This window comes from Coturnix japonica, chromosome 1 (assembly GCF_054131305.1).
Source record: "Coturnix japonica strain WE chromosome 1, WE-NBRP24, whole genome shotgun sequence".
Taxonomy (NCBI): domain Eukaryota; kingdom Metazoa; phylum Chordata; class Aves; order Galliformes; family Phasianidae; genus Coturnix; species Coturnix japonica.
The window spans coordinates 25,175,186-25,195,297 of NC_140663.1; the positions used below are offsets into that span (position 1 = coordinate 25,175,186).

Sequence of the window (20,112 nt, forward strand, 5' to 3'; positions counted from 1 at the left end):
GGCCGACATAACGCTTCTCATCTTTCTCTCCATTTCTTCGCTTTTCATACTCATATTCCTTCCCTGCTTCTTCCTCATGGTAGTCTTTAGGCTTCTCATCTTTCTCTCCCTCGCATTTCTTTTCATGCACTTATTCCTTCTTCCTTCTTCCCTCGTTGTGCACTTTAGGCTTCTCGTGTTTCTCCATTGCCTTTCATTTCATGCTCCTTTTCCTTTCCTGCCTTTCCCTGTTTTTTCCTATCTTGTCGCCCTATATCTAACCTTCACTGACTTCGTCTTCACTTACCTCATGTGATCTCCTTTGTTTGACTCATTTCATTTCCTTCTTGTTTAACGCATGCCTCATCTTTTCTCTTTCCATAGTTGCTCGTTGGACTTACTTTGCTTTCTCCATTGCAGAGATGGGTTCACTCCTCCTTGTTTTTCTCGCTTCTTCCGATGTGGCGGACTTCGGGCTTACCGTATTATGGCTGGGTAGATCCATGCCCGGTAGCTACCCTTTCCTCCTTCCCGGCATGACTGGAAGCGCTTTCTGTGTTCCAGAGAGATGCTTCTTTTGTCTAGCAGCCCCGGACTACTCAGGGGGAGGTAGCGCACAAGTTCCATCACTCGTAGAGGTTGCAGCATGCCCAGTAGCTACCCTTTCCTCCTCCCAGGCATGGATGCCCAGCCATGTGACGCCTTCTTGGTTCGTTTTCAGGCTTTTACCATTACAGCCTTTCTTTTCATGCTCTTTTTCTTTCTCTGCCTTTCCCTTCTATGCACACTTGTCTCTTCCTTTCCTCTGACCATACCTTCACCTGCATCTTGTGATCTCTCTTGCTTGTTTGTCTCTTTTCTCTTCCCTCTTCTTTAACTCAAGCCTCGTCTCTCTTTACTTACCTGCTCAAAGCATTTGCAGGACTTTCTCAATTGCACGGATGGGATAACTCCACCTGGTTGTTCTTGCGACTTCCTGGGTGGCCGACATAACGCTTCTCATCTTTCTCTCCATTTCTTTCCTTTTCATGCTCATATTCCTTCCCTGCTTCTTCCTCATGGTAGTCTTTAGGCTTCTCATCTTTCTCTCCCTCGCCTTTCTTTTCATGCATTTATGCCTTCTTCCTTCTTCCCTCGTTGTGCACTTTAGGCTTCTCGTGTTTCTCCATTGCCTTTCATTTCATGCTCCTTTTCCTTTCCTGCCTTTCCCTGTTTCTTCCTATCTTGTCGCCCTATATCTAACCTTCACTGACTTCGTCTTCCCTTACCTCATGTGATCTCCTTTGTTTGACTCATTTCATTTCCTTCTTGTTTAACGCATGCCTCATCTTTTCTCTTTCCATAGTTGCTCGTTGGACTTACTGGGCTTTTTCCATTGCAGAGATGGGTTCACTCCTCCTTGTTTTTCTTGCTTCTTCCGATGTGGCGGACTTCGGGATTACCGTATTATGGCTGGGTAGATCCATGCCCGGTAGCTACCCTTTCCTCCTTCCCGGCATGACTGGAAGCGCTTTCTGTGTTCCAGAATGATGCGTCTTCTGGCTAGCAGCCTCGGACTACTCAGGGGGAGGTAGCGCACAAGTTCCATCACTCGTGGAGGTTGCAGCATGCCCAGTAGCTACCCTTTCCTCCTCCCAGGCATGGATGCCCAGCCATGTGACGCCTTCTTGGTTCGTTTTCAGGCTTTTACCATTACAGCCTTTCTTTTCATGCTCTTTTTCCTTCTCTGCCTTTCCCTTCTATGCACACTTGCCTCTTCCTTTCCTCTGACCATACCTTCACCTGCATCTTGTGATCTCTCTTGCTTGTTTGTCTCTTTTCTCTTCCCTCTTCTTTAACTCAATCCTCGTCTCTCTTTACTTACCTGCTCAAAGCATTTGCAGGACTTTCTCAATTGCACGGATGGGATGACTCTACCTGGTTGTTCTTGCGACTTCCTGGGTGGCCGCCATAACGCTTCTCATCTTTCTCTCCATTTCTTCCCTTTTCATGCTCATATTCCTTCCCTGCTTCTTCCTCATGGTAGTCTTTAGGCTTCTCATCTTTCTCTCCCTCGCCTTTCTTTTCATGCACTTATTCCTTCTTCCTTCTTCCCTCGTTGTGCACTTTAGGCTTCTCGTGTTTCTCCATTGCCTTTCATTTCATGCTCCTTTTCCTTTCCTGCCTTTCCCTGTTTTTTCCTATCTTGTCGCCCTATATCTAACCTTCACTTACTTCGTCTTCACTTCCCTCATATGATCTCCTTTGTTTGACTCATTTCATTTCCTTTTTGTTTAACGCATGCCTCATCTTTTCTCTTTCCATAGTTGCTCGTTGGACTTACTGTGCTTTCTCCATTGCAGAGATGGGTTCACTCCTCCTTGTTTTGCTTGCGTCTTCCGAAGTGGTGGTCTTCGGGCTTCCCGTATTATGGCTGGGTAGATCCATGCCCGGTAGCTACCCTTTCCTCCTTCCCGGCATGACTGGAAGCGCTTTCTGTGTTCCAGAATGATGCGTCTTCTGGCTAGCAGCCTCGGACTACTCAGGGGGAGGTAGCGCACAAGTTCCATCACTCGTAGAGGTTGCAGCATGCCCAGTAGCTACCCTTTCCTCCTCCCAGGCATGGATGCCCAGCCATGTGACGCCTTCTTAATTCGTTTTAAGGCTTTTACCATTACAGCCTTTTTTTTCATGCTCTTTTTCCTTCTCTGCCTTTCCCTTCTATGCACACTTGCCTCTTCCTTTCCTCTGACCATACCTTCACCTGCATCTTGTGATCTCTCTTGCTTGTTAGTCTCTTTTCTCTTCCCTCTTCTTTAACTCAAGCCTCGTCTCTCTTTACTTACCTGCTCAAAGCATTTGCAGGACTTTCTCAATTGCACGGATGGGATAACTCCAACTGGTTGTTCTTGCGACTTCCTGGGTGGCCGACATAACGCTTCTCATCTTTCTCTCCATTTCTTCCCTTTTCATGCTCATATTCCTTCCCTGCTTCTTCCTCATGGTAGTCTTTAGGCTTCTCATCTTTCTCTCCCTCGCCTTTCTTTTCATGCACTTATTCCTTCTTCCTTCTTCCCTCGTTGTGCACTTTAGGCTTCTCGTGTTTCTCCATTGCCTTTCATTTCATGCTCCTTTTCCTTTCCTGCCTTTCCCTGTTTTTTCCTATCTTGTCGCCCTATATCTAACCTTCACTTACTTCGTCTTCACTTCCCTCATATGATCTCCTTTGTTTGACTCATTTCATTTCCTTCTTGTTTAACGCATGCCTCATCTTTTCTCTTTCCATAGTTGCTCGTTGGACTTACTGTGCTTTTTCCATTGCAGAGATGGGTTCACTCCTCCTTGTTTTGCTTGCGTCTTCCGAAGTGGTGGTCTTCGGGCTTCACGTCTGATGGCTGGGTAGATCCATGCCCGGTAGCTATTCTTTCCTCCTTCCCGGCATGACTGGAAGCGCTTTCTGTGTTCCAGAGAGATGCTTCTTCTGGCTAGCAGCCCCGGACTCCTCAGGGGGAGGTAGCGCACAAGTTCCATCACTCGTAGAGGTTGCAGCATGCCCAGTAGCTACCCTTTCGTCCTCCCAGGCATGGATGCCCAGCCATGTGACACCTTCTTGGTTCGTTTTCAGGCTTTTACCATTACAGCCTTTTTTTTCATGCTCTTTTTCCTTCTCTGCCTTTCCCTTCTATGCACACTTGCCTCTTCCTTTCCTCTGACCATACCTTCACCTGCATCTTGTGATCTCTCTTGCTTGTTTGTCTCTTTTCTCTTCCCTCTTCTTTAACTCAAGCCTCGTCTCTCTTTACTTACCTGCTCAAAGCATTTGCAGGACTTTCTCAATTGCATGGATGGGATAACTCCAACTGGTTGTTCTTGCGTCTTCCTGGGTGGCCGACATAACGCTTCTCATCTTTCTCTCCATTTCTTTCCTTTTCATGCTCATATTCCTTCCCTGCTTTGTCCTCATGGTAGTCTTTAGGCTTCTCATCTTTCTCTCCCTCGCCTTTCTTTTCATGCACTTATTCCTTCTTCCTTCTTCCCTCGTTGTGCACTTTAGGCTTCTCGTGTTTCTCCATTGCCTTTCATTTCATGCTCCTTTTCCTTTCCTGCCTTTCCCTGTTTTTTCCTATCTTGTCGCCCTATATCTAACCTTCACTGACTTCGTCTTCACTTCCCTCATGTGATCTCCTTTGTTTGACTCATTTCATTTCCTTCTTGTTTAACGCATGCCTCATCTTTTCTCTTTCCATAGTTGCTCGTTGGACTTACTGTGCTTTTTCCATTGCAGAGATGGGTTCACTCCTCCTTGTTTTACTTGCTTCTTCCGAAGTGGTGGTCGTCGGGCTTCACGTCTGATGGCTGGGTAGATCCATGCCAGGTAGCTACCCTTTCCTCCTTCCCGGCATGACTGGAAGCGCTTTCTGTGTTCCAGAGAGATGCTTCTTCTGGCTAGCAGCCCCGGACTACTCAGGGGGAGGTAGCTGTAAGAAGCCCTGCTTTTTACATTACTGTCTCAAAGTTTGCTGAGATGGACAAGTCCGGGAGCTACGAAAGGGAGATAAGATACTGATCAATGGCCCTTGAGTGGTCTTTTTGTGTTGGCCTATCTCAAGGAAGATGGCCATCCCTGAGGACTAATGGCCTATAAGTGGTCTTTCCTGTTGGCCCATCTCAAGGAAGATTGACATCTCTGTGGAAGTCACAAGACTCTCACCCGAGCCGTCCCGAAATCTCTGGAAGGCTGGAAAGAAGGATAAAAGGGGCACGGATAAACCACGGTTTTGTGGGCATCTAGGTATCTGACCTCAGATCCCTCCACCGTTGTCCTACTGCTGCCTATTGTCTCTTCTGGGATTGCTGCTCGAGACTCTGCTCCGAGGGACCTCGCTGCCCGAGACTCTGCTTCTAGAGACCACGATACTCTGACCATCTTTTCTGCGATTCACCGATCTGCTGCTTGCAGCCTGCTACTCCGTTGCTGCTCTCCCCTACGCTTATTTTGCCCCGGACCAACGTTAACAACGTGCTACGGGACGCTGCTGCATCCAGGAGGTGACTATTCCCCGCTTTAACGTAATTCTTGCTCTTTTCTAACTTTTTCTATCGCCTACTTTCCCTTCCCCATCACCCTAATTTTGGCATTTGTCACTCTCTCTTCCCCATCCCCTCAATTGTCTATTATTTCCAATAAACTGGTCGGATCAACATTTGAATGCTCTTCTTCTTAATCTCACGCCGGGCATAACATTATTAAAAGAACCTTTGCCTCACTCCTAAATTGGAGCGAGACATTTTTATTGGCGTAGTCGGCAGGATACCCGTCGTGAGAGTGTTATCCTTCCAGTTTCTCTAAAACTTTTCTGTCTCTTTCTCCTGGAGTTGCAAGGAGCGATTGTTTTGATAACTTAATTTGACTTGTGCACCTCTCCAGGAAGACCGCTCCACATTCTGAAACTTTCTTACTTACGTGTCTACCTCTCGGGGACGAGTGAATTAATTTTGACTGTTTGCTTTTGTTTTACACGTGTATGCCTCCCCGGGAAGACTATTTTGCATTGTGGTGGTTTTTAAGTATCTTGTGACGTACCTTTGGTTTTAAAAGTTTTGTGTGTGCGCCTCTTGGGGAAGTGGTGTGTGCTTCTCCAAGAAGTTTATTGCTTTTGAGAAACTTAGAAGTTATTTCTAACTTTTGTTGCTTGAAGGTTGAAGTTTTTCGTTGTGGCTTGACAGGATAGCCAGGACCGATTGAGGTGTTTACGCTTTCTTTGGAAATGTTGATTGAGTCGTTTGGTCTTTTGTGTAAAGGAGTGTTTTGAGCAGTTGTTCGTTTTGTTAAGTGTTTGCCTCTCTGAGGAGATAAGGAATCGCCTCCTCCCTCAGCGTAGATTTCGTTGCCTGTAGATTTTTTGTTGTGAGTAAAATTACATCTGATATGGAAGGTGAAAATATGTTGTTTGATATCCTTGAAAAGCACACGTCTCGGCCATCGTCATCAGGGATGGACTGGGCAAGTGAAAATTGGTATAATTTGCAGGCTGTTTCTGACCGCATTTGCGTTTTACAACATGGGGCTCGTACCCGAGCCGGGAAAGGCAAATCATTTATTTGTGCAGTACTTGGTGCTGCTTTAAAAGCAGCCGTGGAGTTCCGAGACCAGCAGTTTGAGGCAGAAAACCAGACTATACAGTCGTTACAAGAAACAGTTAAAGCAACCCAGGAACTTGTGAAAGCTTTGCAAAACCAAATTGGAAATCTAGAAGTACAATTGGAAAGAGAGAGACATAATTCGGCCTTGTTACAGATGGCTTTTAAGGAAATTTTAACATATAAAGATACTGGTGACACTGATATTCATGGTGCACCACAAGAAAAACTGTATCCTCAGGAAGAACTAAAAGAAGCAAAAGAAAATTTTGATAAGTTTGAAACCCCAATAGCCCCTCTGCGCCCTCTAATAAAAACAGAATATACCTTTGATAACGGAGAGGACCTGGATCCTCAAATGAATGTTAAAGAAATTCCCTTTTCTGCCACTGAATTAGCAAAACTGAAAAAAGATTTTAGCCGCTCTCCAAAGGAATCAGAAACAGAATATGTATGGAGAGTCAACTTAACTGGTGGAGACCAAATAATGTTAACCGAAAAGGAGGCTGAGGGTTATTGGGGGCCAGGAGTATTTTTGACTACTGGTAATAACCGTGCTCCCTGGTCTCTAACACAGAGGGCTGCTTACTGGGCTGGTGGTCTCAACCCTTTAGAAAGGGGAGACCCTCTTGCCATTAATGGGACAGTTGACCAACTGGTTGAAAGTGTCCAAAAGGCCGCTTGCCTGCAAATGATGTATGACAGGAAATTGCAGCCACGGCACAAATCACCTATGATGATGCCTGTTGATCCTGAACGGATGACTCCATTAATCAGGGGACTTCCAGAATCGCTGAAACCCATAGGTATACAACTTCAAAGTAAAATACAGGCCATGTCCCAGGGAAAGAGAGCTCGAGCTGCTTTAGAGGGAGTTGGTTCTTCAGGCTCTTTACAATCAGGTTATAAGGTATGGACATGGGGAGAGGTTGCCCAAGAATTGATTAATTATGGTAGGAAGTATGGACTGGTGGCTTCATCCACCAGCAGAATTGAGCCAAGGGGAGTAAGGCTCACAGCAACCACCCTTGCTCTCAGGCCACCTAGCCCAAAATTTAATAGAATAGAAAAGGCTCTAGCCTCAGAAAGAACTGGTAGGCGAAACATTGATCATAAACGTCATGGACTATGGACTTTGGGCTGGAAAAAGGGTATTCCTTGAGAAATAATGAATGGACTAGCAACAGACAGGCTTGAGAGGCTGGTGACTGGTTGGCCAGCTAAACCTGAAAATCTGGTTCCTAGTGCTCCCCCTGCAGTAACAAAAGAATTACCTGAGCAGTCGGGAAACTGATTCCTTCACCCTCTTCAAGTGAGTGGGGGGGTGAAGGATGGATGTTTGTTAGGAGGCTCACGACTAAAGGGAATGATTTGTTAATTACATGTGTTGTTGAACCTAGATTAGTTCCAGTAACGTTTCTGGTAGACACAGGAGCTCAAATCTCAGCTATTAAGAAGGAGGATGCTGATCGTGCTGGTGTAATTTTATCACGCAAAAAGATATTTGTGGCAGATGCCATGGGTGGTGTACATTCACAGACCATGGCCACAGTGAAGCTAAGGCTACCTGGAGAAGAGCAGTCCTGGGAAGTCCCTATGGTTGTGGGAACTCTCCCGCTTAACTTATTAGGACTAGACGTATTGAAGGGTAGAAGTTGGACAGATGATGAAGGGAGAGAGTGGATGTTTGGTATCCCCTCCCTAAATATTCGTTTACTACAGACAGCACCACCACTCCCTCCTTCCCATCTGACTTCAGTTAAACCTTACCCTTTACCTCTGGGAGCACGCACTGGTATTAGCCCAGTGCTGGCCGAACTAAAAGAACAAGGAATTGTGGTACCTACCCATTCACCTTTTAACTCTCCAGTATGGCCTGTCAGGAAACCAAATGGCAAATGGCGATTGACTATTGATTATCGTAGGCTAAATGCCAATACTGGACCACTGACTGCTGCAGTGCCTAATATTTCAGAATTAATAGCAGCTATCCAGGAGCAGGCTCACCCTATTATGGCTACCATTGATGTCAAAGATATGTTCTTTATGGTTCCCCTACACCCTGATGATCAACCCCGTTTTGCTTTTACATGGGAGGGTCAGCAATATACTTTCACCCGCCTCCCTCAGGGGTTCAAACACTCCCCAACTTTGGCTCATCATGCTCTGGCAAAAGAACTTGAACAGATTCCCTTGGAAGAAGGGGTTAAGCTCTATCAATACATTGATGATATCCTTATAGGAGGTGAACAATTGGCACCAGTGAAAATAATGCATGACAGAATAATCAAGCGATTAGAAGAGCTAGGGTTAACAATTCCTTCAGACAAAATCCAGCCTCCAGCTGCTGAGGTGAAATTCTTGGGTGTCTGGTGGAAAGGTGGTATGGCCTGTATCCCACAGGATACCCTCCTAGCTTTAGACCAACTCAAAATGCCAGAGAATAAAAAGGGATTACAGCATGCCCTTGGACTCTTAGTCTTTTGGAGAAAACACATTCCTGATTTCTCTGTTATTGCCCGTCCACTGCATGACTTGTTGCGAAAGAAGGTATCATGGGAATGGACCCCAGTCCATGAAGAAGCTCTGCAGCTCCTAATTTTCGAAGCTATCACACATCAGTCCTTAGGTCCTATCCATCCTTCTGACCCTGTACAGATAGAATGGGGATTTGCTCAATCAGGGTTATCTATACATCTCTGGCAAAAGGGTCCAGAAGGCCCCACCAGACCTATTAGGTTCTATTCCCGTAGTTTCAAAGATGCAGAGAAACGATACTCTCAAATGGAGAAGGGGTTGTTTGTTGTTAGTCTGGCTTTGCGGGAAGCTGAAAGAACCATACAACAGCAGCCTATAATATTAAGAGGTCCATTCAAGGTTATCAAGTCTGTTATGTCTGGCACCGCCCCCCCTGATGGGGTGGCACAACGAGCTTCTGTCAGAAAGTGGTATGCTCAAATTGAACACTACTGTAATATCTTTTCAGTCACTGAAGGTGCTTCAAAAACACTTACTATACAGGATGATGTTCTTTCTGCTATTGATGCTGATCTCCCCTCTGTCATCCAGGTTGCTCCTCCCTATTCAGACCAGTTGCAAAATGTCTGGTTCACAGATGCTTCTTCAAAGCGTGAAGGGAAAATTCGGAAGTATCGGGCCGTGGCCCTACAGATAGGGACTAATGTCACTATTGTTACTGAAGGGGAGGGGAGTGCTCAGGTTGGTGAGTTAGTAGCAGTATGGAGTGTGTTTCAACATGAATCACAGTCCACTACACGTGTGCATATTTATACTGATTCATATGCCGTCTTCAAAGGTTGTACAGAGTGGCTTCCCTTTTGGGAGAGAAACAGCTGGGAAGTTAACCTTATCCCAGTATGGCAAAAGGAAAAATGGCAGGAGATTTTGTCTGTTGCTAAAGGGGGACAATTTTCTGTTGCATGGGTGGCTTCCCACCAGGAGGATGGATCCCCTGTTAGTTATTGGAACAACAAAGCTGATGAACTTGCTAGGATTGCTTCATTAAGACAAGGAGAACCAGACAGTGATAACTGGGAGAGACTTGTGGAATGGTTACATGTGAAAAGGGGGCATACTGGTGCTCTTGATCTCCATTGTGAAACCCAGTCTCGTGGTTGGCCAGTTACCGGAGAACAGTGTCGTACCTGCATTTCTGCCTGTGATCTATGCCGTTCCCGCCTGGACCGACATCCCTTACAGGATAATCCTCTCCATTTGAGAGAGGGAAAGCACTTATGGGAAACATGGCAGATTGGCTACATTGGTCCTTTCCGTAAATCTGAAGGAAAACAATATGTACTAGTAGGTGTTGAGGTAGTCTCTGGTTTATTACAAGCTGAATCCGTTCCTCGGGCAACAGGGGAGAATACTATAAAGGCTTTAAAGAAGTGGTTTAGCATTCTCCCAAAACCCAGTTCCATCCAGTCAGATAATGGCTCTCATTTTACTTCAGGAGCTGTACAAGAATGGGCCAGAGAGGAAGGTATTCTCTGGATTTTTCACACTCCCTATTATCCCCAGGCTAATGGTATTGTGGAACGATCCAATGGCCTTCTTAAGAAATTTCTGAAGCCAGAAAAGAACAATTGGACTGCCCGTACCTCTGATGCAGTCAGAAGAGTTAATGATCGCTGGGGAATTAATGGCTGTCCCCGATTTAATGCCTTCTGTCCTAAGGCCCCACCACCTTTGCCAATTACTCTTAATCCTGATAAATTAGAAAAACCCTCTTATTTTCCTAGCCAACCTGTGTTGGTTGACCTGCCCAATGTAGGTCCAGTACCACTGACCTTAACTGAATCCCTTAACATGTATACCTGGAGGGCTAAGGACGCACAGGAGAAGGAATATAAGATTAATGTTCGATGGATTATTCCCTCATTTTGATCATACTAACAAAGCCCAAGGGGGCGAGCCGATGTCTTGTTTTATTTTGCAGAGGACCTTCGTTGGATCCTGACTGAACACAACTGTTGCTGACTTCTATAATTGGTGTTTTGGTAATATGCAACACTTGGGTGGAATTTCATTTTTGTTTATTAGATGTATCATGTGGACTGTAATTTCTGTAACTATTAGCTATCCCCTGATAGACTTTCGGGAAGAGGGAAATGGTATAAAAAACTCCTTTTTTCAACTAGCTGAACAAGTAGCAAATGTTTATAATTTGAGTAATTGTTGGGTCTGTGGAGGACCCATAGGACTTGAAACCTGGCCCTGGGTGTCAACTCCTCTTGCCCCTAAATGGCTGGTAAGCAACTATAGTGGGACCAACCACAACATCTACTGGGAAGATAAGAATACATCTCCATGGCCAGTCCAGTATCCTGCTATGGGAATGTATTGTCTGAATCGTACACAGCCCGGTGGCGTCTATGTTGGGACTAGCAATTGTACTTGGACGTATGGTAAGGTTACTTCACAAATTAAGGGTGGTCAATGGGGGTGGTACAATCAGTCAGGAATGTTGCAAGGGTTTTCTCATTTTTGGTCCTCCACTAACAACACTTTGTTTAATAAAGCTGGGGGTACAGAATGTACCTGGAGCCCTGATGCTGGTGCCTGGAGATGTAGATGGTGCAGAAATGAAAGGGTTACCAGTAATAGTTGGAACTGCAATGTAGAAGGACATCCTTTTGGACCTCTCAACACCACATACTTTCAGGCTAAAGAACATGTAAATAAACTAACTAGCAAATGGAATGGACCCTTCGAGAATGGTTCAATAGCATTAAAAGGACATTATTGGATTTGTGGTCATCATGCATATAAACGAATTCCTGTTAATTGGACTGGGGTATGTTATGTTGGAGTAATCCGCCCGATGTTCTTTTTGCTCCCAGGAAAGGATGGTAGTGAATTGGGCGTCAAAGTATATGATGATCTCAACAGATACAGGAGGTCTATCGACACCTCCATAACACGTGGTAGCAAACAAACTTGGGGCAAAGATGAGTGGCCCCCTCAACGTATAATCAAACACTATGGGCCAGCTACATGGAACCCCACTGAGTGGATTAATGGTGCTCGAGAACCCATCTACAACCTAAACCATATTATCAGATTACAAGCTGTCCTAGAAATCATTACAAACGAGACAGCCTATGCCCTTGATCTCCTTGCAGATCAAGCCTCACAGATGCGGGCGGCAATACTCCAACATCGCATGGCTTTAGATTACTTGTTAGCTGAAGAAGGGGGTGTCTGTGGCAAATTAAATGATTCCACTTGTTGTCTAAAGATTGATGATAATGGTAAAGTTGTCAAACAAATTGCTGAAGGTATACGGAAAATAGCACATGTTCCTGTCCAAACTTGGAAAAGCCGGGACCTTGATCTTTTCTCCTGGCTTCCAGGTGGACCTTGGGTAAAACGCATCTTATTTTATCTATTATGTGTTGTCGCAACTCTACTGTTTCTTCCATGTATGATACCTTGTTTCATTCAACTTATTCAACATGTTGTATCGTCTATGTATTTTGTAACCACATCAAGTGATGGGGAAGTCCAGCACATCCGCGCAACACTTGTAACCAAGCAGGAAAAATCCTTTGTAATGATTGCATGAAACATATTGATTCCCCCCTCCCTCTCCTTTTTTCCTCATGCTTGCTATCTTTTTCTTGCCATTTGGATCACCAGTGGCCTATTTTTTAAGCAAACTTTGAGTCACGGGGTGGTGTAAGAAGCCATGCTTTTTACATTACTGTCTCAAAGTTTGCTGAGATGGACAAGTCCGGGAGCTACGAAAGGGAGATAAGATACTGATCAATGGCCCTTGAGTGGTCTTTTTGTGTTGGCCTATCTCAAGGAAGATGGCCATCCCTGAGGACTAATGGCCCTTAAGTGGTCTTTCCTGTTGGCCCATCTCAAGGAAGATTGACATCTCTGAGGAAGTCACAAGATTCTGACCCGAGCCGTCCCGAAATCTCTGGAAGGCTGGAAAAAAGGATAAAAAGGGCATGGATAAACCACGGTTTTGTGGGCATCTAGGTATCTGACCTCAGATCCCTCCACCGTTGTCCTACTGCTGCCTATTCTCTCTTCTGGGATTGCTGCTCGAGACTCTGCTCCGAGGGACCTCGCTGCCCGAGACTCTGCTTCTAGAGACCACGATACTCTGACCATCTTTTCTGCGATTCACCAATCTGCTGCTTGCAGCCTGCTACTCCGTTGCTGCTCTCCCCTACGCTTATTTTGCCCCGGACCAACGTTAACAACGTGCTACGGGACGCTGCTGCATCCAGGAGGTGACTATTACCCGCTTTAACGTAATTCTTGCTCTTTTCTAACTTTTTCTGTCGCCTACTTTCCCTTCCCCATCACCCTAATTTTGGCATTTGTCACTCTCTCTTCCCCATCCCCTCAATTGTCTATTATTTCCAATAAACTGGTCGGATCAACATTTGAATGCTCTTCTTCTTAGTCTCACGCAGGGCATAACATTATTAAAAGAACCTTTGCCTCACTCCTAAATTGGAGCGAGACAGTAGCGCACAAGTTCCATCACTCGTACAGGTTGCAGCATGCCCAGTAGCTACGCTTTCATCCTCCCAGGCATGGATGCCCGGCCATGTGACGCCTTCTTGGTTCGTTTTCAGGCTTTTACCATTACAGCCTTTCTTTTCATGCTCTTTTTCCTTCTCTGCCTTTCTCTTCTATGCACACTTGCCTCTTCCTTTCCTCTGACCATACCTTCACCTGCATCTTGTGATCTCTCTTGCTTGTTTGTCTCTTTTCTCTTCCCTCTTCTTTAACTCAAGCCTTGTCTCTCTTTACTTACCTGCTCAAAGCATTTGCAGGACTTTCTCAATTGCATGGATGGGATAACTCCACCTGGTTGTTCTTGCGTCTTCCTGGGTGGCCGACTTAAGGCTTCTCATCTTTCTCTCCATTTCTTTCCTTTTCATTCTCATATTCCTTCCCTGCTTCTTCCTCATGGTAGTCTTTAGGCTTCTCATCTTTCTCAACCTTGCCTTTCTTTTCATGCACTTATTCCTACTTCCTTCTTCCCTCGTTGTGCACATTAGGCTTCTCGTGTTTCTCCATTGTCTTTCATTTCATGCTCCTTTTCCTTTCCTGCCTTTCCCTGTTTTTTCCTATCTTGTCGCCCTATATCTAACCTTCACTGACTTCGTCTTCACTTCCCTCATGTGATCTCCTTTGTTTGACTCATTTCATTTCCTTCTTGTTTAACGCATGCCTCATCTTTTCTCTTTCCATAGTTGCTCGTTGGACTTACTGTGTTTTTTCCATTGCAGAGATGGGTTCACTCCTCCTTGTTTTGCTTGCTTCTTCCGAAGTGACGGACTTCAGGCTTCACGTCTGATGGCTGGGTAGATCCATGCCCGGTAGCTACACTTTCCTCCTTCCCGGCATGACTGGAAGCGCTTTCTGTGTTCCAGAGAGATGCTTCTTCTGGCTAGCAGCCCCGGACTACTCAGGGGGAGGTAGCGCACAAGTTCCTTCACTCGTAGAGGTTGCAGCATGCCCAGTAGCTACCCTTTCCTCCTCCCAGGCATGGATGCCCAGCCATGTGACGCCTTCTTGGTTCGTTTTCAGGTTTTTACCATTACAGCCTTTCTTTTCATGCTATTTTCCTTCTCTGCCTTTCTCTTCTATGCACACTTGCCTCTTCCTTTCCTCTGACCATACCTTCACCTGCATCTTGTGATCTCTCTTGCTTGTTTGTCTCTATTCTCTTCTCTCTTCTTTAACTCAAGCCTCGTCTCTCTTTACTTACCTGCTCAAAGCATTTACAGGACTTTCTCAATTGCACGGATGGGATAACTCCACCTGGTTGTTCTTGCGTCTTCCTGGGTGGCCGACATAACGCTTCTAATCTTTCTCTCCATTTCTTTCCTTTTCATGCTCATATTCCTTCCCTGCTTCTTCCTCATGGTAGTCTTTAGGCTTCTCATCTTTCTCACCCTTGCCTTTCTTTTCATGCACTTATTCCTTCTTCCTTCTTCCTTCGTTGTGCACATTAGGTTTCTCGTGTTTCTCCATTGTCTTTCATTTCATGCTCCTTTTCCTTTCCTGCCTTTCCCTGTTTTTTCCTATCTTGTCGCCCTATATCTAACCTTCACTGACTTCGTCTTCACTTCCCTCATGTGATCTCCTTTGTTTGACTCATTTCATTTCCTTCTTGTTTAACGCATGCCTCATCTTTTCTCTTTCCATAGTTGCTCGTTGGACTTACTGTGCTTTTTCCATTGCAGAGATGGGTTCACTCCTCCTTGTTTTGCTTGCTTCTTCCGAAGTGACGGACTTCGGGCTTCACGTCTGATGGCTGGGTAGATCCATGCCCGGTAGCTACCCTTTCCTCCTTCCCGGCATGACTGGAAGCGCTTTCTGTGTTCCAGAGAGATGCTTCTTCTGGCTAGCAGCCCCGGACTACTCAGGGGGAGGTAGCGCACAAGTTCCATCACTCGTAGAGGTTGCAGCATGCCCAGTAGCTACCCTTTCCTCCTCCCAGGCATGGATGCCCAGCCATGTGATGCCTTCTTGGTTCGTTTTCAGGCTTTTACCATTACAGCCTTTTTTTCATGCTCTTTTTCCTTCTCTGCCTTTCTCTTCTATGCACACTTGCCTCTTCCTTTCTTCTGACCATACCTTCACATGCATCTTGTGATCTCTCTTGCTTGTTTGTCTCTGTTCTCTTCCCTCTTCTTTAACTCAAGCCTCGTCTCTCTTTACTTACCTGCTCAAAGCATTTGCAGGACTTTCTCAATTGCACGGTTGGGATAACTCCACCTGGTTGTTTTTGCGTCTTCCTGCGTGGCCGACTTAAGGCTTCTCATCTTTCTCTCCATTTCTTTCCTTTTCATGCTCATATTCCTTCCCTGCTTCTTCCTCATGGTAGTCTTTAGGCTTCTCATCTTTCTCTCCCTCGCCTTTCTTTTCATGCACTTATTCCTTCTTCCTTCTTCCCTCGTTGTGCACATTAGGCTTCTCGTGTTTCTCCATTGTCTTTCATTTCATGCTCCTTTTCCTTTCCTGCCTTTCCCTGCTTTTTCCTATCTTGTCGCCCTATATCTAACCTTCACTGACTTCGTCTTCACTTCCCTCATGTGATCTCCTTTGTTTGACTCATTTCATTTCCTTCTTGTTTAACGCATGCCTCATCTTTTCTCTTTCCATAGTTGCTCGTTGGACTTACTGTGCTTTTTCCACTGCAGAGATGGGTTCACTCCTCCTTGTTTTGATTGCTTCTTCCGAAGTGACGGACTTCGGGCTTCCCGTATTATGGCTGGGTAGATCCATGCCCGGTAGCTACCCTTTCCTCCTTCCCGGCATGACTGGAAGCGCTTTCTGTGTTCCAGAGAGATGCTTCTTCTGGCTAGCAGCCCCGGACTACTCAGGGGGAGGTAGCACACAAGTTCCTTCACTCGTAGAGGTTGCAGCATGCCCAGTAGCTACCCTTTCCTCCTCCCAGGCATGGATGCCCAGCCATGTGACGCCTTCTTGGTTCGTTTTCAGGCTTTTACCATTACAGCCTTTTTTTCATGCTCTTTCTCCTTCTCTGCCTTTCTCTTCTATGCACACTTGCCTCTTCCTTTCCTCTGACCATACCTTCACATGCATCTTGTGATCTCTCTTGCTTGTTTGTCTCTATACTCTTACCTCTTCTTTAACTCAAGCCTCGTCTCTCTTTACTTACCTGCTCAAAGCATTTGCAGGACTTTCTCAATTGCACGGATGGGATAACTCCACCTGGTTGTTCTTGCGTTTTCCTGGGTGGCCGACTTAAGGCTTCTCATCTTTCTCTCCATTTCTTTCCTTTTCATTCTCATATTCCTTCCCTGCTTCTTCCTCATGGTAGTCTTTAGGCTTCTCATCTTTCTCACCCTTGCCTTTCTTTTCATGCACTTATTCCTACTTCCTTCTTCCCTCGTTGTGCACATTAGGCTTCTCGTGTTTCTCCATTGTCTTTCATTTCATGCTCCTTTTCCTTTCCTGCCTTTCCCTGTTTTTTCCTATCTTGTCGCCCTATATCTAACCTTCACTGACTTCGTCTTCCCTTACCTCATGTGATCTCCTTTGTTTGACTCATTTCATTTCCTTCTTGTTTAACGCATGCCTCATCTTTTCTCTTTCCATAGTTGCTCGTTGGACTTACTGTGCTTTTTCCATTGCAGAGATGGGTTCACTCCTCCTTGTTTTGCTTGCTTCTTCCGAAGTGACGGACTTCGGGCTTCACGTCTGATGGCTGGGTAGATCCATGCCCGGTAGCTACCCTTTCCTCCTTCCCGGCATGACTGGAAGCGCTTTCTGTGTTCCAGAGAGATGCTTCTTCTGGCTAGCAGCCCCGGACTACTCAGGGGGAGGTAGCGCACAAGTTCCTTCACTCGTAGAGGTTGCAGCATGCCCAGTAGCTACCCTTTCCTCCTCCCAGGCATGGATGCCCAGCCATGTGACGCCTTCTTGGTTCGTTTTCAGGCTTTTACCATTACAGCCTTTTTTTCATGCTCTTTTCCTTCTCTGCCTTTCTCTTCTATGCACACTTGCCTCTTCCTTTCCTCTGACCATGCCTTCACCTGCATCTTGTAATCTCTCTTGCTTGTTTGTCTCTATGCTCTCTTCCCTCTTCTTTAACTTAAGCCTCGTCTCTCTTTACTTACCTGCTCAAAGCATTTGCAGGACTTTCTCAATTGCACGGATGGGATAACTCCACCTGGTTGTTCCTGTGTCTTCCTGGGTGGACGACATAACGCTTCTCATCTTTCTCTCCATTTCTTTCCTTTTCATGCTCATATTCCTTCCCTGCTTCTTCCACATGGTATTCTTTAGGCTTCTCATCTTTCTCTACCTCGCCTTTATTTTCATGCACTTATTCCTTCTTCCTTCTTCCCTCGTTGTGCACATTAGGCTTCTCGTGTTTCTCCATTGTCTTTCATTTCATGCTCCTTTTCCTTTCCTGCCTTTCCCTGTTTTTTCCTGTCTTGTCGCCCTATATCTAACCTTCACTGACTTCGTCTTCACTTCCCTCATGTGATCTCCTTTGTTTTACTCATTTCATTTCCTTCTTGTTTAACGCATGCCTCATCTTTTCTCTTTCCATAGTTGCTCGTTGGACTTACTGTGCTTTTTCCACTGCAGAGATGGGTTCACTCCTCCTTGTTTTGCTTGCTTCTTCCGAAGTGACGGACTTCGGGCTTCACGTCTGATGGCTGGGTAGATCCATGCCCGGTAGCTACCCTTTCCTCCTTCCCGGCATGACTGGAAGCGCTTTCTGTGTTCCAGAGAGATGCTTCTTCTGGCTAGCAGCCCCGGACTACTCAGGGGGAGGTAGCGCACAAGTTCCTTCACTCGTAGAGGTTGCAGCATGCCCAGTAGCTACCCTTTCCTCCTCCCAGGCATGGATGCCCAGCCATGTGACGCCTTCTTGGTTCGTTTTCAGGCTTTTACCATTACAGCCTTTTTTTCATGCTCTTTCTCCTTCTCTGCCTTTCTCTTCTATGCACACTTGCCTCTTCCTTTCCTCTGACCATACCTTCACATGCATCTTGTGATCTCTCTTGCTTGTTTGTCTCTATACTCTTACCTCTTCTTTAACTCAAGCCTCGTCTCTCTTTACTTACCTGCTCAAAGCATTTGCAGGACTTTCTCAATTGCACGGATGGGATAACTCCACCTGGTTGTTCTTGCGTCTTCCTGGGTGGCCGACATAACGCTTCTCATCTTTCTCTCCATTTCTTTCCTTTTCATGCTCATATTCCTTCCCTGCTTCTTCCTCATGGTAGTCTTTAGGCTTCTCATCTTTCTCTCCCTTGCCTTTCTTTTCATGCACTTATTCCTTCTTCCTTCTTCCCTCGTTGTGCACATCAGGTTTCTCGTGTTTCTCCATTGTCTTTCATTTCATGCTCCTTTTCCTTTCCTGCCTTTCCCTGTTTTTTCCTATCTTGTCGCCCTATATCTAACCTTCACTGACTTCGTCTTCACTTCCCTCATGTGATCTCCTTTGTTTGACTCATTTCATTTCCTTCTTGTTTAACGCATGCCTCATCTTTTCTCTTTCCATAGTTGCTCGTTGGACTTACTGTGCTTTTTCCATTGCAGAGATGGGTTCACTCCTCCTTGTTTTGATTGCTTCTTCCGAAGTGACGGACTTCGGGCTTCCCGTATTATGGCTGGGTAGATCCATGCCCGGTAGCTACCCTTTCCTCCTTCCCGGCATGACTGGAAGCTCTTTCTGTGTTCCAGAGAGATGCTTCTTCTAGCTAGCAGCCCCGGACTACTCAGGGGGAGGTAGTGCACAAGTTCCTTCACTCGTAGAGGTTGCAGCATGCCCAGTACCTACCCTTTCCTACTCCCAGGCATGGATGCCCAGCCATGTGACACCTTCTTGGTTCGTTTTCAGGCTTTTACCATTACAGCCTTTTTTTCATGCTCTTTTTCCTTCTCTGCCTTTCTCTTCTATGCACACTTGCCTCTTCCTTTCCTCTGACCATACCTTCACCTGCATCTTGTGATCTCTCTTGCTTGTTTGTCTCTATTCTCTTCCCTCTTCTTTAACTCAAGCCTCGTCTCTCTTTACTTACCTGCTCAAAGCATTTGCAGGACTTTCTCAATTGCACGGATGGGATAACTCCACCTGGTTGTCCCTGTGTCTTCCTGGGTGAACGACATAACGCTTCTCATCTTTCTCTCCATTTCTTTCCTTTTCATGCTCATATCCCTTCCCTGCTTCTTCCACATGGTAGACTTTAGGCTTCTCATCTTTCTCTACCTCGCCTTTCTTTTCATGCAGTTATTCCTTCTTCCCTCGTTGTGCACATTAGGCTTCTCGTGTTTCTCCATTGTCTTTCATTTCATGCTCCTTTTCCTTTCCTGCCTTTCCCTGTTTTTTCCTATCTTGTCGCCCTATATCTAACCTTCACTGACTTCGTCTTCACTTCCCTCATGTGATCTCCTTTGTTTGACTCATTTCATTTCCTTCTTGTTTAACGCATGCCTCATCTTTTCTCTTTCCATAGTTGCTCGTTGGACTTACTGTGCTTTTTCCATTGCAGAGATGGGTTCACTCCTCCTTGTTTTGCTTGCTTCTTCCGAAGTGACGGACTTCGGGCTTCACGTCTGATGGCTGGGTAGATCCATGCCCGGTAGCTACCCTTTCCTCCTTCCCGGCATGACTGGAAGCGCTTTCTGTGTTCCAGAGAGATGCTTCTTCTGGCTAGCAGCCCCGGACTACTCAGGGGGAGGTAGCGCACAAGTTCCTTCACTCGTAGAGGTTGCAGCATGCCCAGTAGCTACCCTTTCCTCCTCCCAGGCATGGATGCCCAGCCATGTGACGCCTTCTTGGTTCGTTTTCAGGCTTTTACCATTACAGCCTTTCTTTTCATGCTCTTTTTCCTTCTCTGCCTTTCCCTTCTATGCACACTTGCCTCTTCCTTTCCTCTGACCATACCTTCACCTGCATCTTGTGATCTCTCTTGCTTGTTTGTCTCTTTTCTCTTCCCTCTTCTTTAACTCAAGCCTCGTCTCTCTTTA

The 20,112-nt window shown here is 45.8% G+C and overlaps 2 protein-coding genes across 2 annotated transcripts; both read left to right on the forward strand.

Annotated features, from left to right (window-relative positions):
• Positions 1 to 1,671: 1,671 nt before the first annotated feature.
• On the forward strand, positions 1,672 to 13,066 carry LOC146762329 (endogenous retrovirus group 3 member 1 Env polyprotein-like). The gene is made up of 2 exons (XM_085533448.1): positions 1,672 to 5,007; positions 10,559 to 13,066. The coding sequence occupies exon 2, from the start codon at positions 10,625 to 10,627 to the stop codon at positions 12,185 to 12,187; it is 1,563 nt and encodes a 520-aa protein (XP_085389574.1). The 5' UTR covers positions 1,672 to 5,007; positions 10,559 to 10,624; the 3' UTR covers positions 12,188 to 13,066.
• Positions 5,006 to 7,266, forward strand: LOC146762330 (uncharacterized). The gene has a single exon (XM_085533532.1). It carries the CDS (start codon positions 5,888 to 5,890, stop codon positions 7,259 to 7,261), a length of 1,374 nt encoding a protein of 457 aa, XP_085389658.1. The 5' UTR covers positions 5,006 to 5,887; the 3' UTR covers positions 7,262 to 7,266.
• Positions 13,067 to 20,112: the final 7,046 nt, after the last annotated feature.